At 37.4% G+C, this 20,588-nt stretch overlaps 2 protein-coding genes across 4 annotated transcripts in view; one reads left to right on the forward strand and one right to left on the reverse strand.

The window, feature by feature from the left end:
- The first annotated feature begins 1,231 nt into the window (after positions 1-1,231).
- LOC117435167 (pleckstrin homology-like domain family A member 2) lies at positions 1,232-1,937 on the forward strand. Its single transcript, XM_034058180.3, has one exon. It carries the CDS (start codon positions 1,491-1,493, stop codon positions 1,899-1,901), a length of 411 nt encoding a protein of 136 aa, XP_033914071.1. The 5' UTR covers positions 1,232-1,490; the 3' UTR covers positions 1,902-1,937.
- Positions 1,938-6,167: 4,230 nt separating this feature from the next.
- The window catches only part of LOC117434658 (solute carrier family 22 member 18-like), a 50,301-nt gene continuing 35,880 nt past the window's right edge, over positions 6,168-20,588 (reverse strand). For 2 of the 3 annotated variants that reach the window (XM_034906754.2, XM_059003368.1), the window contains 3 exons: positions 11,203-11,304; positions 8,538-8,658; positions 6,168-7,714 (listed from right to left, as the gene is read on the reverse strand). In XM_034906754.2, the coding sequence (XP_034762645.2) occupies positions 7,527-7,714; positions 8,538-8,658; positions 11,203-11,304 (411 nt within the window). In that variant the 3' untranslated portion in view covers positions 6,168-7,526. Of the gene's footprint in view, positions 7,715-8,537; positions 8,659-11,202; positions 11,305-13,237; positions 13,509-20,588 lie in introns of those variants that run through there. The other variant, XR_009309244.1, reaches the window with a different exon arrangement.

Consider the following 20,588-nt stretch of genomic DNA (forward strand, 5'->3'; position numbering starts at 1 on the left):
CCTTAGGAAGCTTGATGCTTTATATCACTCTGCAATAAGATTTGTCACTGGTGCTCCCTACCGCTCTCATCACTGTGATCTCTACACTTTCGTTGGCTGGCCCTCACTTCAAACACGTCGGCTATGTCATTGGTACAGACTCATTTATAAAACTCTAATCGGGAAATCACCCCTCTATTTAAGCGAATTGTTGACTATATCAGTCTCCTTTTACAACCTTCGATTCAGCAATTTGATTAGTTTAATTGTCCCTTGTGTTTTTACTGCTGTTGGGCATAACTCATTCCAATATGCAGCTGCTCATGATTGGAATGAGTTACAATCAAGGCTTAAACTCCCTGGTTTTATCTCAGAGGGTGCTTTCTTTTCTAGACTTGAAGCTCTTTTCCCTGTTCCATGTGCTTGTCAGAGCAGACATTTTATTTATTTATTTATTTATTTATTTATTTATTTGATTTTGTATTGCTGTAATGTTTCTAACTGTCTATGTATTGTTGTCTGTTGTATTTATGTTGCCTCTTGGCCAGGTCGGCATTTTAAATGAGAACTTTTTCTCAATGTCTTTACCTGGTTAAATAAAGGTTTGAATTGAATATTGAGTCGTGCATGTGAGTGGCTTAAATAGAAAGTATTAGTATTATTATTAGTGTTTAACTCCTCCATTATAATTTTAGTATTTTTCAATATATTATGTGGTGCAATGTAAGTTAAATATTGCAGTGCAAATGGAAAAGGTTGATTTTTCTCCTTTCAGAAAGTAGGAGTTTAAGGGAATGTTCAAACTACTCATTGAAGCGCAGGAACTGGTTAAATATATTTTCCTAGTTTTTAACGTGACTAGATTCTAGAACCAGTATACTGTAAACCTATTGTCCGCAGCTTAGAGGTGTGTTACAGTGCCAACACAGAAAAAAATTGCCGGTAAGAAAGCTGTCGGGAGTGAATCAGGGACAAATAAAGAGACATATGTATATGGTATTTGTCTTGGGAGAAAGTAAAATGGGTAAATTATAATTTAAATTATAATTATTATAATGTTTTGTGCAGCTTTAGTATTTTATTTTTATCACATTTTTTTTTACACATGAGAACCTACACATGCCAGATTTTTTTTTTTTTTTTTATGGGAACCGATCATTCTCGTCACGATCCACCCTCAACCCTAATCTCTCCACCCACAGAATTTGGACTTCTCTGTTTCTCTCTGCATTCCATTCAGTGACGTCGAGGGGAAGGGCAGGAAACTTGTGGTTAGATCTTATAAAATCCATTGTCTCTGACTGGCTCTCACATCAGATTGCAGGAGCGTGTAGTCCATTCCTTAGAAGGGAAACTTCATTCACTTAGGATACTGAGGTGCGAGCTGGTGGAAATCCTGAGGAAACTAAACTGAACGTTTCAACAAAAGAACTCGGGATCTACAAACACACTTGTGGGCTTTATTTTTCATCCTAAACAGCGAACAGTTATCAAAAGTAAATAGGTAAAACATGAAAATGTCATCGCTTGAACTGTCCGAAGTCCTCAAAGAAGGAGAACTGGAGAAAAGGAGCGACAACTTGCTTCAGTTTTGGAGAAAGAAAACGTGCGTCTTGACTTCAGACAGCCTGAACATATATGCTGACGGCCAGAAGAGATCAAAAGCCAAGGAGCTGAAGCTTCAGTCCATCAAGAAAGTGGACTGTGTGGAGCGGACCGGCAGATTCGTCTATTTCACCATTGTGACAACGGACAACAAGGAGATCGATTTCCGGTGCTTTGATGAGGACACCTGCTGGAATGCCGTCATTACCATGGCTTTAATAGACTTTCAGAACAGAAAGGCAATCCAGGACTTTAAATCGCTACAGGAGACGACGTCACCCGGACACCAGGAAAGACACCTGGTAAAGTCTCTGTAAATCCCTTCCCCGCAAGTGACCAGATACAGTCAACTGGTAAGTTGTGTTATTTATATTTATTTGAATTAAATAGCCCTTAGAAAGTACTTTTGGGAGAGGGTTACAGCCTTCACAAAATTACATTTTGAAGTAAGCTGTATTTCAACGTGTCCGATAAATTATTATAGAAACCTTTTCACAAGATATTTTGTACCGTTCTTGAATGTGAAACAACAGCAAACAAGTGCAATATTTTCTAGACAAAAGAAAATCTTTAACAATGAGCTGTACAATCCTTGGGAAAATCTCTGAGAGCCCTATGGAATACTTCGCTTCCAATGTGCAAAAGAAAACCACACTTGTGTAATATCATTTTTGTTAAACATTCATTTACAATATATTTTATTATTGGTTACAGAATTGAAAAAAAAGGACCATGAAGAATACTTGGACCAAACGAAGAAGATGTCAAAGGTCTGAGGATGAAGGATTGAAAAGGATGGAACCCGTCCTTGTGGACTTCCTAGAGCCCAACCAGGAGCTGAAGAATGCATGGCACCCAAACAAGTTGCTTTAAATTAAGCCAAAGACTGAATCCTAGACTCACAAAGCTACCATAGTACTGTACTGTGGTGGAAACGCTTCGCGACCCTGCAATATATAATATAACGTGTATTTATTTATTTGTTTGCAAGAAACTGTCTCTTTTGTGTATCTGCAGGTCTTGTTTGATTTAAATTATTCATATGGTAACATGTATTTATTTTAATAAAATGTTTTTGGAAAAAAAAAGTACATCTGATCTGTTTTTAATATATATTTTTTAAAGTGTTCTGTGTTACCTGTGATGGATGTCAAATATTTGGGTCAAATAAACAGATTGGAGCAGGTATCTTAATACTTGCCTGGCAAACTAATTAGCATTCAAATTCTATTCAGTGTTTTAGAATGTATTATTTGAACTAGCTACATTTTGTGAATGGAAGACTTACATTGAAAAAGCAATTGATCTCTGATAAAGTGGCCCTAGTAGGTCTAACTTTAAACACTGGTTTGCACTAAGCCAATCTAACAGGAAGACTTGATTCATTCATATCCAGTACCTGTATCATATTTCCATGTTTAGCTTTAACAGCTTAGTTTGATTCGGGATCATTCACTGTAACCAACAGCCATGTATTACACAACAAAGAGTAATATGTTCTATGAGGTAGATCCAGATATTGATAACATAAAGCCATCTGAAATGTCTTTGTATTATACAGTTTGCATCAGGCGACTTGTATCAGATACTTTCAATCGGATGGAGATTGAGGTGTGTTATTAGCTATAAAAAAAAGAAGTAGCTTTAATATACACGCTTTAAGATTTCACCCCATTCAAATGCTCTAACCATTCATTGGATGGGTATCCAATGGTATCATATACAGTTGTGCCCAATAGAGTATTATATATATATATATATATATATATATATATATATATATATATATATATATATATATATAATTATGAATACTGTAGACCACCCCAGATTTGCTAAGCTCTTTTTTTCTCTCTTTTCAAAGTGAAATGCTTTTAATTTGTTGGAATTCAACATGACTACACTCTAGATATTCGTTCAGTGACTCTGACACACACCTACGTTTTTATTTAATTTTACTTTGCACTGAAGAAAAAACGTATTCAATCGGTCTCATGTTTTACACCTACAACAGTCTGACTAAGCCATACCTCTACCTGCTAGAAAACTGAGAAACAGCTCCCTATATTATGTACACTACTATGTTAGTTATTTTAATTTGAGGTTCATTTGTATTATTTATAAATGTGTGGAAAATGGTGTCTCAAATGTAGACATAAAATATTGGTGTGCACCATTGAAAGTGATGGTTTGCTTTAGACAGTTTATTCCACATCACAAAATAACCATGCCATGCTTGAGAAGCTGAACTAAAGGGCAGAGGGTGTTCAGGTCAGTATTGAGGTGCGCTCGTTACAGAATGTAAAACCAGAGTACCAACGCCATTGAGTCAGTAGCAGCACAATGAGTTGCACTTTTACAGGTCTTATCAGAGTTCTGACCTTGCCCATTGTTAAGTGACTCATGCTTCCTGTGATACCTAGTTTGATAAGACTTTTATTTGTGTCGGTGAGGCTTTTGAAGCCAGTTCTGTAGGTGGGTAGTGTTACAGCTGTGACACATTCCTGTCCGATTGTTGCCATGCCTCCAGTGTTTTAGTAGAGAATGTGGAAGTAATTAAAGTGGGAGTCTAAGGCTGTAAACCGCCAGGTCTACATGAGTCAGTCGCTTTACTTTATCAATTTATCGGAAATACACTTAAGGATTATTAACCTTTGAGCCTTGTGCATTTAAACCAATTGCATGTAGGATTTGTTATGCAGTCACACACCAGATGCACTCCAAGCAGGGTCAAAACACACAATTTAAACAGTGGCTATAGTTCACTCTTGCACAAGATTCATGTTCTTACAGTACAAGGTGGCGTCCATTCTTCCAAACCTGCTTGCCCACAACCAGTAGCAGATAGCAAACCAGACCAGCTGAGAAAATGTGAACAGAAGTTTACAAGGCTTTCAAGAGTCTAATGGGCAGTAGGTGGATGATGAGATTAAACTGTACTGCAGACCGGCCAATGCCAGCATTCCTTACTCTTAATGTAACACATAGTCTGCTCACTCAGTTTCCCTACCCCTCATTTATAAATATATCGCTTAAGTGGTCATGCATACACATATTTCTTATGCCGGTAACAGTCATCATGAAGCTACTAATTATTGTCATCTTATTCATACTCTGTAGGGAAAATGAGGAAGTCTGCAAAGTATGACAATGGTCCCCAATTGTATGATTATTATACATTTTAAAATATATGGCAAAATTTAGACTTTTTAAAATTGTAATTGATGGGGCTATGCAGTGGAGGGGGGTCTACATTACTTATGTAGTGTGTGTACAGTAGGAGAAGCCCTTTAGTGATATCCCCCACCAATCAAAAATGCCCCGGAGGAATACATTAAACTAACATTATTTTCTTTGACTGATGGGCAAACTTTGAGTAAATACCTGACCGCCAGCTGATCAAAAGAAAGCAGATTAAAGCAGTGTAAGAATCAGTGAAGAATTGAAATAAACATGAAGCACTGCAGCTATTAACCACCATCTATTAAAAAAATAGATGGCCAGTATAAAGTTGCACTAAAAACGACTTGGACTGTTACTGTAAGTTTAATTAACCACAGTCTTAATATCTTCAAACATGAGCGTGACTGTGTTGATGAGCTACAAATCAAACATGGAGGGCACTAAAGTATTTTCATCCACTTGAAAGAATCTCCTCATACAATTCAATGCGTCTTGGTTAAGGTCACTATTTTACATTTATACAACATAAAAGTTGTTGGTATTTGGTTTTCTATCTAAAAATGCTTTCAAAGGTTTCTGGAGACCTGTACAGAAATATGTTGAGTTGTATAGGACCGAAAGGGGTGAATCTACACAGCCAATTGTGCACCAACCCTGGGAGCTCCCGTCCACAGTCGGCAATGGAATAGCCTGGATTCGAACCTGCGATTTCCAGGCTGTAGGGCGCATCCTGCACTCCATGCGGAGCGCCTTTGCTGGATGTGCCACTCGGGAGGCCCCCTATCTGAAATATTTTTAAGTAGTACTGCATAAAGATTAGTAGCAGTAGCAAAAACGCAATCTACACCATTGTGGGAACACTGCTGTTGTTTTGACCAAGTTCTGGGAACTAGATAGATGAAATGCCTCAATGATATCACTGACTAAAATGTATGTATGCTGTTTCAGAGGCCTTATTTTTGCATTCTTACATTGTCTTTTTTTCTGACCCAGACGGGCATAAAGAAAACAGATATAGGGGAGTTTTCTGCTCAGTTTTTAATATCACTGCTTCCTGTTGAAATTTGTGTTTGTGTGGTGTGTTTAAGAAGTGAAAACTGGTGTTAAAAGCCTCCTTGCACTGATTGGTTACCTCATTGGCTTGGGACCTTTGTATAGAGACAGGTTTGTTTAACATTTTCAGTGCCTTTGGTCATTTCAGCATCTCTCTGAATGTTTTCAGCAGAACGATGTAGAAGAGCCATTTTTACCACAGCAAAGCAGGAACACAAACATTCTATTTGCGTGGCAGTCAAAGGGTTAAAAAGACCTCTTAACAATCATTGATGGGTCAATCGGACTTTGTCATTAGCTCAGGTAGGGTAGGAACAATATTTTATTTAGTGTGATAATACTGATAATTTGTTAAGTCTTCAATATTTATTTATTATTTATTTCTTAGCAGACGCCCTTATCCAGGGTGACTTACAATTGTTACAAGATATCACATTATATTTACATACAATTACATTATTTAATCACTGAGAAATTATTAGCGATAATCATGTTTCTGACAGTCACCAATAGGATCAGCAATTCTGCTGCAGAGTTGTTTTGTTCATCTCTCTTCCTGTAGACAACCAATTTATCCATAAAGAGATGCCCGGGGGGATGTGTGTGTGTGTGTGTGTGTGTGTGTGTGTGTGCCACATAATTAAATGGGTCTTTGGGAAATAACTTATTTCCACTCTGTTATGGGAGAAAACAGCTGTATGGCTTCATTTTAAAAAGCCAACAAGTAAAAAGCAGACCGAGGAGAAAGAGCGTGTGAGAGAGAATGTTGCAATCAAAGTTAAAGCCCCTAATCAATAATTTCATTATCGGAATCCCCAGGCTCAGTCACTTTGAACAGTTAGAGGTCTGTTTCACTAGACGTCGTTCCTGTCTGTGAACGGCACTCCTGAACAATGGAGATGGATCTGTACATTATTAGAAGTTGCGAATCACAGCAGTTTGATTTCCTGTTGTTGTGAACTAGATTTCGCAGCATATGGAAACTGCTTGTTTTTATAAAAACAACATGTGATGTGCTTATTTATGTGTTCAAATGATAATTACTCCCACGCCTAGTCACATTTCCAGGAATGTAGCAGAATAATAGAATCATAGATACAGATACAGAAATGAAATTGCAGGTAATAGTTTCAATGGTGGCTTTTAAAAAGAGCAGTGACAGCCAAACAAATGTATTTTAAATCTGGAAAGTCTGGAAATATGCCAGTAAATTCAAATTGGGTCTAAAACCAAACTGCTTATTATTTCAAATACTACTTTAAAAAGCTAATAGGAGTCTGGTAACTCAAGTTAAAGGGCTCAGCTACAATATTTAATTATTGTTTAATATCCTGGATCTGCCATGCTTGCAAACTATTCCAACAAAAATACTCCGGAAAGCTGTTTGTGGGGAAGTGAGGTGGGGAAGAATTTTGGCATTACACTGTACAAATAGTTAGTAAGCATGGCAAATATATATAGAATATAAATTCATGAAATTAAATAATAGAAAAATAATATAAAATTTAGGTAAATCCTAAAATATTACAGTCACTATTATGGTAAACCATCTGGGGAGAACAAAGCATTGTGGTAAGCTTGTTTTGAGGTTCCAGTACTCCAGACTAATACAATGTACTTAAATCATACAAAATTATTTTTGAGCTAATGTACATTATACACATAAACAAAACCTGGATTTTTGTTTCAGTTATACGGTTCAACTTTCAACTTTGATGCCCTTCAGTTTTTCTGAAGTTGCTTTTCAAGAGGTAGAGAAAGAGCAGCAGATTGACTGCACACTGTATGTAACCAAATGACAAGACGCCGTAATTCTGGTATAGAAATCCTCCTATGGTTGGACCGACAGTCCGGAGCAGTGCCTGGACTGAGGAGCACAGCCCCAGCATTGTACCTGGAAAACAAGACCACATTCATTAAGAGTCACGCTACTGTACAGAAATAGGAGATGTTCAAATGGGTTAATAAAATAAACCTTATAGGAGCTTTCTAAGTGTATTCTGTAACAGTTTAGTCTGTAACTAAGACTTTTAAATTAAAACATATATATATATATATAATGTATAGTTGTGCAACATCAAGTACCTAAACTAATGTATTCTTGTTTGTATCATTTTCTGTTTCTGACATCACAAACAGTGGTGTCAATAGAGTTCTCGGAATTACGTCTAACCTCCAACATGGTTTATATATGTCTAGTCATTTACCATCTGGGATAATGTCCAAAAAAAAGTAAGTCATTCCTTCTTCAGTAAGAAAGAGGAATTCAGCGGGTTTGTAAGGAGCAAAACATGTTTTTATTATAATTCCAGTTTAAATATTTTTTTCCCCCTACCATAAACACAGGTGCTGTATGTTTACTGCTGGTAACCGGTTTTGAAATTTAAAAAAATGTATTTCTTATGATAACACTTTCAAGACATTTAAGAAGTGAACATGCGTAGTACAAGCACAATATCCGGCTGACTTGGTAATAAAGTTCAAGTTTCAGTAATAGGGCCTTAAAATAACATGACCTAAATGCTCATTTGGCAAGTGCTTCCTGCCCTGTGTTGAAGGTTTTCTGTGATTTGGGCCACTGTATCACGTCTGTTAATGTCATATGTAGCACACGTTTGTGGGCATGATCCTTTAACAAATCAGTCGCTTTTTCTTTGTCTACGAGGTTGAGAAGTTCATTGCGTTTTACTTTGTGTTTTTAAGTTCTGAAAACTCACCAGTGTCAGAAGAGGGAACACTCTTGGTTAAGATGGTGTCTGTGATGACGTTGAACATACACAGAGAAAACATCATTGGTATGACAACTACACAGAACTCTTGTACATTTGTCATCAGTGCCTGCAATATAAGCAGAATACAATATCAGAGTTGAAGCAATGCTGGGAATGAGAAGAGGCAGTTTGGCCAAGCAAACCACTTGTAATGATATCCAGTTTCACTGGGCAGGATTGAAGTAGCCCGACAAGGCCATGCAGAGAAGAGCGGCTGGGACCTTGCCTCAGGGGTTCAGTAAGATTTGGTTCTTGGGTTCGGGATTCAGCAGTGTAATCTGAGGCTGCCCATTGATATTCTCTGTCCCTCTGATCAGTAAGTGGGTTGCAGCAGTGAAGTGGTTTTTAAATTGGGTGGAACGGGGAAAACTGATGAAGAATTAAATTTAAAAAATGCACACTACCATTTCCACAAAGTAGCTTGTAAACTATTGTTGTAAAAATTTTAGACCGTAATCAAAAATGTAATTATCGTCAATCATGTTAAGATTCTTATTAATTGCAACTTCTTTCTGGTTTGTAGTTCTTTCTGTCTCTCAATTATTTTCTGTCTGCTTTTTACTTGTTACCCTTTTTAAAATACCACTTCTCTCTTCCATAGCAGTGGAGGGACTGATTTCAAGGCATTTCCTGATGCCCAGTTTAATTGCATTGCACTTAAGACCCCTAGAGTATCTCTTTATGGACAAATCAGTTGAAGAACAAAAAAACACCTCGATAGCAGTGGCACTGACCCTTTATAGCTATAGATGACTGTCTGCAATATGTATATCGATACAAATATTTCAGTACAATAAATAATCAAGACAAATTATTGATAATATTATGACAGCAGATTATTGTTCTAACCCTATTGGACACTGAGATTACACCATGCAGTTTTGCAGTAAATATCAGTTATTAAACTGCATGCTTCCTGTTTCTGGGGGAGATTGTCAGCTCATGACAGAATGCTTTTAATAAAGACCCTTCTGAATAGGGAACGCCGGACACTTGTTTCACAAAGCTGATAATTACACCCTGAGGATACATGACATCCTGCAAGCAGTAGACGAGAAGAGTGTGGGGGGGAGGCTAGAGGACACATTTGTGATGTTGATTCCTATAGCAACAGATTAGCACAGCAGTGCAGGAATGCGAAATATGCGGCTGGTAAAGTTCTAGAGTCTTCTTGTAAGAGTGCTAGGTGGGTAAACGTTCATTTTCTTTTCCGGGTTTATTAGAGTGTGCCTTTTGAAAGGGGTTTGATGTTTTGTTGCGTCTGGTTGTAAATTGTACAAAAGGATCAAAGGTTAAATGTTTTACGGTCATGCGCTCATCAACATGTTGCTGTAGGTCAGCATGAGTTTAATGACACTTTATCTGACCAATGCTGTAACTCTCCACAATATTCCCTATGGTCACAATTTCTTAAATATATTTTTAAAATGATGAAACTCTATTTAAAAGGTGATATTGTTTAAAGACGGAACTCATATATGAAGATGAAATCAAAGCAGGAAAAATAACCTTAAAATGAGCAAAACTGAAGAAGGGGGCCTACCTCGGATTTGATATAGGTGAAAAAATAAGAGAATTTGGCAGTAGACCATTTCATTTCTACAGCTATACCCTTTGGTAGTTCCATTAAAGGTGAAAATTCTTCCATAGTAAACATGTACGTTTTGGCTGTGACTTGTAGACAAAATTCCCATTTTAAAGACCCTTTTTCACACCTACACCTAGCAAGAGTTTCCTGGTAACAATAAATGTAACGCTGTGAAGTTTCTTCTTGCTGTGTTTATAGCATTACGCTGGTTCCTCTTGGACAGTCTTCCTTTGTTTAGGCACTGGCTTTATAACAGGTCCCTCAGTGTTCATAGTTAAAGCTTTAACTGCCTTACAGTACAGTGAGGCCCTTTCAGAGAGCTCCTCTTGGCACAGGCCAGCATCCTTTACCGTAACTGGAATAACACATAATGTGAACCATCTGGTTTTGCATTTGAAGTACTGTAGTTCTTCGCTGAGCTGGAGTTACTGTCAGAGTAAACTCATTAATTCTTCACTGTGGGGATCCTGACCTTGTGGAGAATGCTTGAAAGTGACACTCGGTATTCTAACTAATGTATTCTTGTTCTTGTTTAAATTCTTTGTCTTATTTTCAGTCACCACATCTTGGTGACTTTTTAAAACTCAGATGTTTAAAGCGCCCTGTGACCTCAACAGAGCTCTCAGAATCATACATCCCCCGCTCTACATCTGGTACACCAGAGTGTAACCATTAAAATGTCCCCACCTGCAACACTCTGTTCTATGTAGTACTTCTTACTGATATATATCTTACATCTACTTCAGGCAGAGTGTTGCGGAGGGGACACCAGATGTACTTGGAGGTCAGACATGATTCTGATAGCTCTTTTTTAAACTTGTTTTAAAAAGTCACCAGCATGAGATTACTAAAACAGAAAATAACACAAAGCAAATTTTTAACCAGAAGAAAAATACATAGGTTAAGATCATTCTGCCATTCCATACCTGTACCAAGTCTAGGTAGGAAGGTCTGATGATAATGGACTGAGAATTCAGAACACACTGACATTCTGTAATGTTTTAATGAAGACCTAAAGCTTACCTGTGCCAAACCCACAATGCTAGCAGTGCCGATTGACAGCAGGAGCAGAGTTCTTTCAGAATATTTACCCGTCAACCTTCCAATCAGACCACCTTGGATAACCTAAGAAAAAGAAAGGACATGAAATATCTCTGTGTGGCCTTGCCGGTTCCATTTAATGCTTCTCCCAGACTCGGAACGATGAAAGGCAGTGATATACTCAGCCAAACACAGTCCTGACCTGACCTCAATTTCTACTCTACATTGATCTGAAATAAGAGAAGAATTGCGGTGATTCTTTCTCCCCACAAGCTCCCCTTTGAAATTGCTGCAACAACAACAAAAAAATAAATTGATTAGTTTGTGTTGAGGCTAAAAAAAGCCTTCAGAAGCATTTCATTCTGGGTTCTTTGCATGTCAGTGATGAATACAGGTCTGTCAAATATAATGGTTGTCACCTGGTGACATCAAAAGCAGCTCCCGCTTCAGGGTTAAAGGGTTAATGACGGCCTGTATCAAATTTCAAAGTTAGGTTTTGGGCCTACTCAAGAGAGCAATACAAAAACACTAGTGGTGAGGAATCTAAATATCAGAGTTTGGCATGAATACCTCTTTCCTAATCTATTAACTTTTTTATCTTCTTAAATCTTCCCTGTCTCTTGTTTCCATTCAGCCTCAGATGTGCAGTTGTAAAAGAAACACATGTTACAGCAAACCTTTTTTTTATTTAATTTTAAAACAGGATATTTGGTACTACAGTAAGTTAAACAAAGTAAATATCTTCATTGCCTTCCTCTCTAGAGTCCGTTATTGTTTCACTTCCTAGGTTGTTTCACCTCTGCATTATTATTATTATTATTTATTTATTTAGCAGACGCCTTTAACCAAGGTGACTTACAGAGACTAGGGTGTGTGAACTATGCATCAGCTGCAGAGTCACTTACAATCTCATAAAGAACTTATTTGTAAATGTTCCTTATGTTCTTATGTACTTTTTAAAAAAAAAGCTAAACTCTAATATTAAACTAATCTAAATGTTTTCCTGGAATATAGTAACTTGTGATAAGAAATGGCAAGCATAAACTGTAAACCCCTTCTTATCAGGTATTAAGTGCTCTAAGGCTTTCAACACAATTGTAATCTCATTTGTCGCCGGTAAATTTGCCAAGCTTTGTATTTCTTAATCCACAGCTGAGGATTACTACCTCATACTGCCTTCTTTGCAGGGGCACATTTGTACAAGTTTATGTAACAGCCTGCACTCTGAACCAGTGGAAAAAAGTACAGCAAGTCCCATTGGTTACCCAAGTCAGACTTTGCTCTCAGGCATGTCTTCTCTCTGAGTCCCCAGGATGAGATGACAGAAACTGAAAGTGTTACCAAGTGGATTTAAACAAGAAGAATACATTAGTTACGATAATTGATGCTTCATACTCATACAGACTTTAAGTTCTGATTACTGATGTTAGACCAGCAGTCAGAGGGACCCAAGTATGAGAACACCAGACAGCCTGCAGTTCACTCAATACTGTAAATCAGGGGTCTCCAACCCCGGTCCTGGAGAGCTACTGTGGCTGCTGGTTGTCATTTCAACCAATCTCTCAGTTACTTAATTGAACCAATTATTGGCTTAATTAGTCAAGATTAACAGGTGTTCTAGATACAACATGTCTATTTTTGAAAGCATTCTTACTTTACAGCATTTTTTCACACCTGCCTAAAACTTTTGCACAGTACTGTATATATATATATATATATATATATATATATATATATATATATATATATATATAATTAGCTCAAAGAGCCAGCTGCCCTTATATACACACACACACTGCATTTAACACACAGCTCTGTGAATACTTGAATCACTCTTCTCAGACTCAGGCAGTTTACTCAACAATGGTGTGAGTCAGTGAACGTCATAGAACTGTCTCCCCTTTCACAAGAGGTGCTCTGACACTCACCCGCCCTCAAAGATCTCATCTAAACCACAGTGACAATGTAATATCTTCCAGTAAGTGTTGTTTGTAATAGGGGTCCTCGAGTGGCTCACCTGGTAGAAGCGCAGGCCGAGTCACACAGCGCAGGTTCGCGTCCTGGCTGTGCGAAGTAGGCCGGTCTTTGTTGGGGACTCCGAGGGAAGCATTGTATTGGCTCTGGCGTTCCTGTGGGTTAGGGAGGTAAAACCGACAGGGACTGTTTCTCCTCATTGCTCTACAGCGAACCTTGCTGGCCAGGCACCCAGTGAGCTCAGAGCAGACACCTGCAGGGCTGGCTTTTATCCTCCAGAGGTCGGTAGCTTGCTGACATCCGCTCTCGAGTTCCTGGGTGAAAAAGGAAACTGGCTTGGTCATGGGATCAGAGGACGCCCACTGAACCTTCAGGTCTCCTGCGCCACGTGGGGAATTGCAACGGGCAAGGGGAAAAGCGACTGGGCATTCCAAATTGGGAGAAAATCGGGGGGGGGGGGGGAAATTATAATTGAACACACTAAATTTATATTTAAAAAAAAAAAAAAAAAAAAAAGATAGTTTGTAATGCGTATCCTGCAGTGCAAATAGTGGTTTGCAGATGTTGTCTTGTGTATTTATTTGTATGAAAGCTTGTGTCTCATAACTTCTGAAAGCCTTGTTTGATCAAAAATGTTGTATACTGGACCATAATAGTGAGGGAACAAACTGGGCACAGTTACAGAATATAGTAACAAAGTGTTCCCCCAAAACAGCCCAAAAAAACTAGGTGAGGTTTTTGGCAGTAGTAAATCTTCTATACAACCCATAAATACAAAATATTTCCCTTCTGTTACAAAAGGTTTAAGGTCTCAACCAAATTGTAATCTATAATAAAACCCGATGTAAACCAATCAATTGAAGATGAGCAACTATGGCGTCTCTGTGCGAGTGTGAGGATGCCATTGGTTTAAATTGTGCGTAGTTGTGTTTGGTTTATAGCACTGGAAATAAATAAGTAGAATCTGGCTGAGAGAAGGGTGCGTCACTTCAAACACCTCTTGTTCAAGAGGCACAGCTGAGGAACTTCAAGTCAAAAACAAACATAGGAGGTTAGCATACATTCTGAGAATAAAAAAATAAGCTTACAGTAAAATTATTTGTAGAATTCCAAGGTATGGCCTGTTGTTTTAGACAGTGAGAGATTTAACCTTGTAGTGACACTGTGCTCATTAGTGTCAAGCATAGTCAATATTTCGCCTATATATATATATATATATATATATATATATATATATATATATATATATATATATATATATATATATTATATATATATATTATATATATATATATATATATATATATACTGCTATTCGGCTATATTGTTTGGACCTGTTAGTAAAGTAGGAGTTACTAGAAGTACTGTATTTTTTATTGCTGCCTTTTGTTTAGTCGCATAATTTCTGCAGAAGACAGTAGTTATGAATCAAGGATAGTAAAGATTTTTTTAATAAGTGTGTTGATTGAAGAGCCTTAAAATGTAAAGTTCCCAATGCCAGATATGTGTACGTGCGGCAATGCAGCCAGATTAATCAGAAAACATTAATCAAATAACAAAAAAAATACATAAATCAGAAGCACTAGTAATTGAAACTTGAGTCCATGAGAAAACTGTACTGTATTACTGAGACACACAAAGCAACAGATCCTTAGCATGTGGGTTAGGTGGAACTAATTGTCTCCCTGTAGCCCCTTCTCTCCCTTTAGTGTCTTTCAATACTTGTGTTTCACAATTTAATGAAATTTAAAGCCGTGAGAACCCCTAAATGAATTTGTTCATGTAAAGCAGGCTGTATGAAACAATTGCATATCATATATCTGTCATGCTTGTAAACTGCTCCAGCAACAATAGCTTCTGGAAAGACCCTTCAAGGCTTATTGTGGGTGAGGCGGGGAAGCATATTAATGTTGCATTGTGCTTCGAAGCCCATAGAACATCATTGTGCATCACTGATATGCTTCCCCATCACACTTCCTCACAGTATTTCTTGCTGGAATAATTAGTTAGCATTGGGAATAAAGATCTAAGCAGAAAACAACCCAGAGAATCATACAGGACACACATAATAAGATATTAAAAGAGGTATGAAATTAAATATTAGGCAAAAGTAGATGATGTGAAGGATCATAAAAAACTGATTGTCCTCTGCAGCCATCAGCTACCCATATCTCTAGTGGTTTTCTGGGACACAGTGATCCTTGATTTCTCATTCTGTGATATAGATGCTCCAATTAGCCAGGCACCCATGTTATTCCATGATACACGGATTTGCTGTAAGAAACGACCTAAAGAATTGAGCATATTGTGCTTCAGGAACAGACTGGATTGTAAACTGTGAAACTTTTTCTGATAATGGTGTTGTAAGTTTTTAAAAAATGAAATATCAATTTAAAAGAGACACATGAACTTGCATGCACCGTTTTATTTATTTATTTATCTATTTATTTATTTATTAATTTTATTTATTTATTTCTTATTTGGAAAATGCTACAAAATGACCCCCCCCATAAAACCTGTACAAAAATCCATTCCGTAAAAAAAAAAAAAAAGAAGCTTGGTTGAATTACGAATTCTCAATCTGTGTCAGTCTTGAAATCTCAGAAAATTTGATCTGTTTAGTTCAGTAGTAGCTCTGAAAAAAATACCATGAAAAAAACAAAGACATTTACCATAATGTGCTTGTCTTTTAATACAGGAAGACCTACGTAGTGGTGACAATAGCTAAGATTAACTGGAATTATTTTGTCAGCTCTGCAGACATTAAAGACATTTAAGTTTGACAAAAGCTGTTCAGTACTTTCCACAGGAGTTATTTACACATATTGTATTCTATGGTGTGCTCTTACACAACTGTAGTCTTTGGTGCTCATTCAAATTGTATTGTACTTTTTTAGGTGGCTGCTTGGATAATTTTTTTTTTTTGCTACCCAGTAACCAAGCAGAGGGAAGGATTACCCTTTGTTTGTGTACTGTTGTGTGTCTAAGCAGGGTTAACTGCATGTTCTACAGGTGGGAAAACAGAACTATTGTTTCCCCATGAAGTCATAGTGCGGAAAACCTGCTCTTCCTACTTGACAGCATTTCCCCTTGCTTTAAAACCGTGTTAATGTAGGAAGTCATTGCCCCACACCGTGTAATGTGTCCTTCCCATAACCCTTTACTCTTTCAATAGAGAGGAAGAAGACTGACGCAGCCAAAGCACGAGACCTCACCCAGTTTTATTTATGAATGGCACAGGTGTGACTGAGAAACGCGGAAATCCACCCAGCAACTAACACTAACATTACACTGCAGGCAGGATACTGACCATAAACTATAGTAAGAATGCTACTGATGCTGGAGGTGTGCCTAGAAAAAAAGTACAGCAAAATGTAATGTGAATGACGACCACCCCCAGCTGTAAATACACAAACAGAGCCTTCAGGAACACGAGAAAGGAGATCGGCAAGGCCGACATCCACTGTCAGCAAAATGGAAGACGGAAAAAAAAACGGACAGTTGCCTCTGTTTACCTCCAATTACTTGCAACAACTTCAATAAAAACTGTCCTTTTTGAGTTTCATCATAACTGGATAAACTCTTTCTTGTGACATGCAGACAGACAGACAGCCTCCATACACCCCCAGATTATGATACACTTAATTTGTGCTTAGCATGTTACATCAGAATTGTGACAATCAGGATCTCTTAGATGTATAAAAAATTGAAAACCTGCAGACAGACAACCTGACTGATAGACAGCCCCCATATCTGATGCAATCAATAACTGGTGCTAACGAATGTCTTCAGCAGGTTTCATCATAATTACACAAGTGGCTCTCTAGAAATATGCAGAACTGTAAAGTGTGACATACAGAGGTATAAGCAACCAAGGATAATAAAGCACAGTGAAAGCATGAGAACTCACAGACAAGCACAATTCATCACAGAGTGGACGGTAAAGCATTGTAAAAACATGGTTCACTATGATAGCATGGCAATTTACTGTGGCAAATACAAATGTTAATATAGTGATTTTAAAACCATCTAGAATTGCATGAAAATAAAGTTACTGCAAAATAGAATGTCTGTTTGTGAATGAAGCGCTTGTTTGACTGTAAGGGACTTGATATACAGTGTAATAAAGTTACACTGCAAGGCAGACAAACGACGCAAAACTGTCTGTCTGAAATCTGCCTGAAATCTGCTTGAAATCTTCCTTGTTTTTATTTTTCATGATATAATTTGAATCTAACCATCTAAATGACCTGCTGAGCAATCAAAATGGTTCCAACATACAATTAAAAAACAAACAAACAAAAAAAAAAACGAGCGAGCCCACAGGAAATGCTGCACAGAGATCCAGCACCAGCATGAATTCTTCTTTTTCAGTGCTTGTGAATTTAGAGCTCATGAAATGTTATATGAATGTTATATCCCAGCTCTGTGTCTTTCACACCGCTACAGCGGACACTTCTGATTTTCACCAATCCCATTTCACTTTATTGATTTTTTAGTGACCTGTTGTCCGCCTTTGATACAGTACTGTACCTCCTAAAAAACGTCCTGTATACGGGCCTGTCTGCTACTGCATGTAGGCAGCATAATCATTATAAAGCTTGCCGTGATAAGCCACAGCTGCGTTTCAGAGCATGGTGCAATGCAGTGGAATCAGCAGTATCATTCGATTTTGGACTGCAGGTATTTAGTCATTTTAAGAGAAAATATTGAACTGGTTCATTTTCCCACCTTTCATTGAATGGCACAGCAAGTGAAGTGGAGTTCAAAGTGGAACAAAAGAATGATGGGGAACTTTATAGGCACGGACAACATGGGAGGAGGAGGGCTGCTCTAATGTGTTGAACCTTCTGAGATTTTTTAGTAAGGGTAAAACAGTGTAGGGCAGCAGTGTGGGGTAGTGGTTAGGGCTCTGGACTCTTGACCGGAGAGTAGTGGTTAGGGCTTTGGACGCTTGACCGGAGGGTCGTGGGTTCAATCCCAGGTTGGGGACACTGCTGCTGTACCCTTGAGCAAGGTACTTTACCTAGATTGCTCCAGTAAAAAAAACCAACTGTATAAATGGGTAATTGTATGTAAAAATAATGTGATATCTTGTAACAATTGTAAATCGCCCTGGATAAGGGCGTCTGCTAAGAAATTAATAATAATAATATTAACAACGATTGAATCAGCAAAAATGTTATTTTCTTACCAATTCAACACTTTGAGTTGTTTTATGCCACTTAAAACATTTCTTCCTAATTTGATAATGAGATTCAATGGCTTGTTAATTTGGTAATTGGATTTGGTTTCTGCTCTTTTGTTACGCTTCGTTCAAAAAGTTAAAATGTTTGTCTCTCGTACTGTGGGAATGTTGTCATGAGTTCCTCAGAGTTTGAGTTTGAAATCCCACTCACACTGTTATAAGTGAAGATAGTAGTGAGGATTGAAAACATGAAAGTGGCATTAGAAAAAAAAAATGCAAAAAACAAAGGAATGTGAACCAGGACTGGAGAGTAAAGTGATCATTTTGCTGAACCTAAAACAGATGAAGACCTAAATCTGTTTTTCGACATCTACTCAGGCAAAATGTAAGTGGGCTGTAAGTTTGTTTGAACAATGGTTTCTAAGTTATGTTTGAGATGTGTAATACTTTAACTAATGGTTGAAATAATTGTTGCGTAATAGAATGGTATTCGCTTTTCTGTTAAATTGTTCTGACTGTGATTTTGTTGACGAATCCACAGTTTTCTGTGGATTCATAGCACAAACTGTGGATTCATTGAGAAAACAGCGTTAAAAATGACTTTCTTGCATGACAGCATTAAATCATGAACCTGACGGTTGCTGATAACCACTTGTAAGTTCCCCTTCAGGGCAAAAAAGATGAATCATTGTGGCATCCTGTATAATCTGACTTCTGCAAGAATGCAAGAGCTATATTTATCACGAGGCCACTGTAAAAACAAAAAATAGTTAGTCTGAAAGATGAGTAATGTTTTATAAAACACAGGAGAAAAGGGCAGAACTGTGTCAGTGTAAACAACAATAAACCTTAACAGATGTATTTTATTTTGCCTCCAGTAACTTTATGTTGCAATTGCCAACAGACGTTCGTCTTTATATTTCCGCTCGGCATTAGCTTTCATAGTATTTATCAAGTTTGGAATACACACACAAGAGGAGAAAAATACAAACACAAGTGTGCTAAAATATCATAAATATTACTTCTTGGACATGTATTGTTCAACAGCAAAAACAAGACAGGCCTTCGCTGCCAAGGTAACGATTACCTTTGAGTAATGGGAAGGGTGGTGTTATACTGCATTTTCTCAATTGAAACCACTGAAACAGTACAGGATTCATACAAAAGATACTTGTAATTGTTATAAAGTAATAATAAACTGTAGTGGGGATCGTTTGTTGCAGTTATGAGGTGAAAATTAGGGAGAAAAAAAGACAATTAAAAAATTTAAAATATCCCTTGGGAATGTAAACAAACTGGACTGTGAGTAAGGTCTTTCTTATTTATTGTCTGAGCAAGAGCAAAATTCCACTTTGCTCTTTCTTACACTGCAGATGTTTTTACAGGTGTAGGAAAGATAACTCCACTCAAAACTGCAAGCGCACCCCTAGAATAGGAAGGATAAGTGCACTCAGACAAGTAATCTATCTTATATATGATATGTGTATCTATGCCCATTTGTTTTTTCAGTATAGCACACTGAAGCTGTTCAAATAGTTATCAAGGGGTAGTCTTTCGGTAAAATGACTTGCTAAAAGAACCCTGAGGTGAATTCCCTTTCACTGCAAAAATAGATTCTCCAAAAAGCATGTTTGCTCATTCCAGAATGGCAGGGCTTTAAGCACAGGGTGCAGACCTAAAATAACTTGCTATTCAATACGTTAAGGGCTAAGAACTGATAGTGCATGAGTTCACACACACAAAAAAACAGAATTACAAACTTCTCACAAAGCTGTCAATTGAAGACCTCCCCACAGCTTTACAACAAATGTAAAGCTGGACATGAGAACTACTTGACATTTAACACAGACTTCAAAAACAAGCCAGCTCATTTAAAACCCTATCACAATTGATATAACTTTAAAAGCAGTTCTAAACAGTTCCTAGAAAATCAGAATTGATGTGATTTGATACAGTTTCTTCATAGGTCCCAAGTTCCATCAACTGGAATGCTGATCCAGAATATTTGCAGGGGAGAGGGGCATGCCACTTCCTTGAGATCATTTTGGACAGTCATTAATTTGACTTAAATTATTAAACTTATATTTGAAATCAATAAACAAGAAAATCCCTCAATGAATGGAGTGTATATACAATCATGTGTTGATAATGACAAACTTCCATTTTTTTTTAAATCACTCAAACAGTGATCTTACATATATGTTTT

Source organism: Acipenser ruthenus, chromosome 28, assembly GCF_902713425.1.
Source record: "Acipenser ruthenus chromosome 28, fAciRut3.2 maternal haplotype, whole genome shotgun sequence".
NCBI lineage: Eukaryota > Metazoa > Chordata > Actinopteri > Acipenseriformes > Acipenseridae > Acipenser > Acipenser ruthenus.

What these genes read in the sequence shown, in the direction of transcription:
- LOC117435167 (XM_034058180.3), top strand. Translation starts at nt 1,491, where the DNA reads ATGAAAATGTCATCGCTTGAACTGTCCGAAGTCCTCAAAGAAGGAGAA.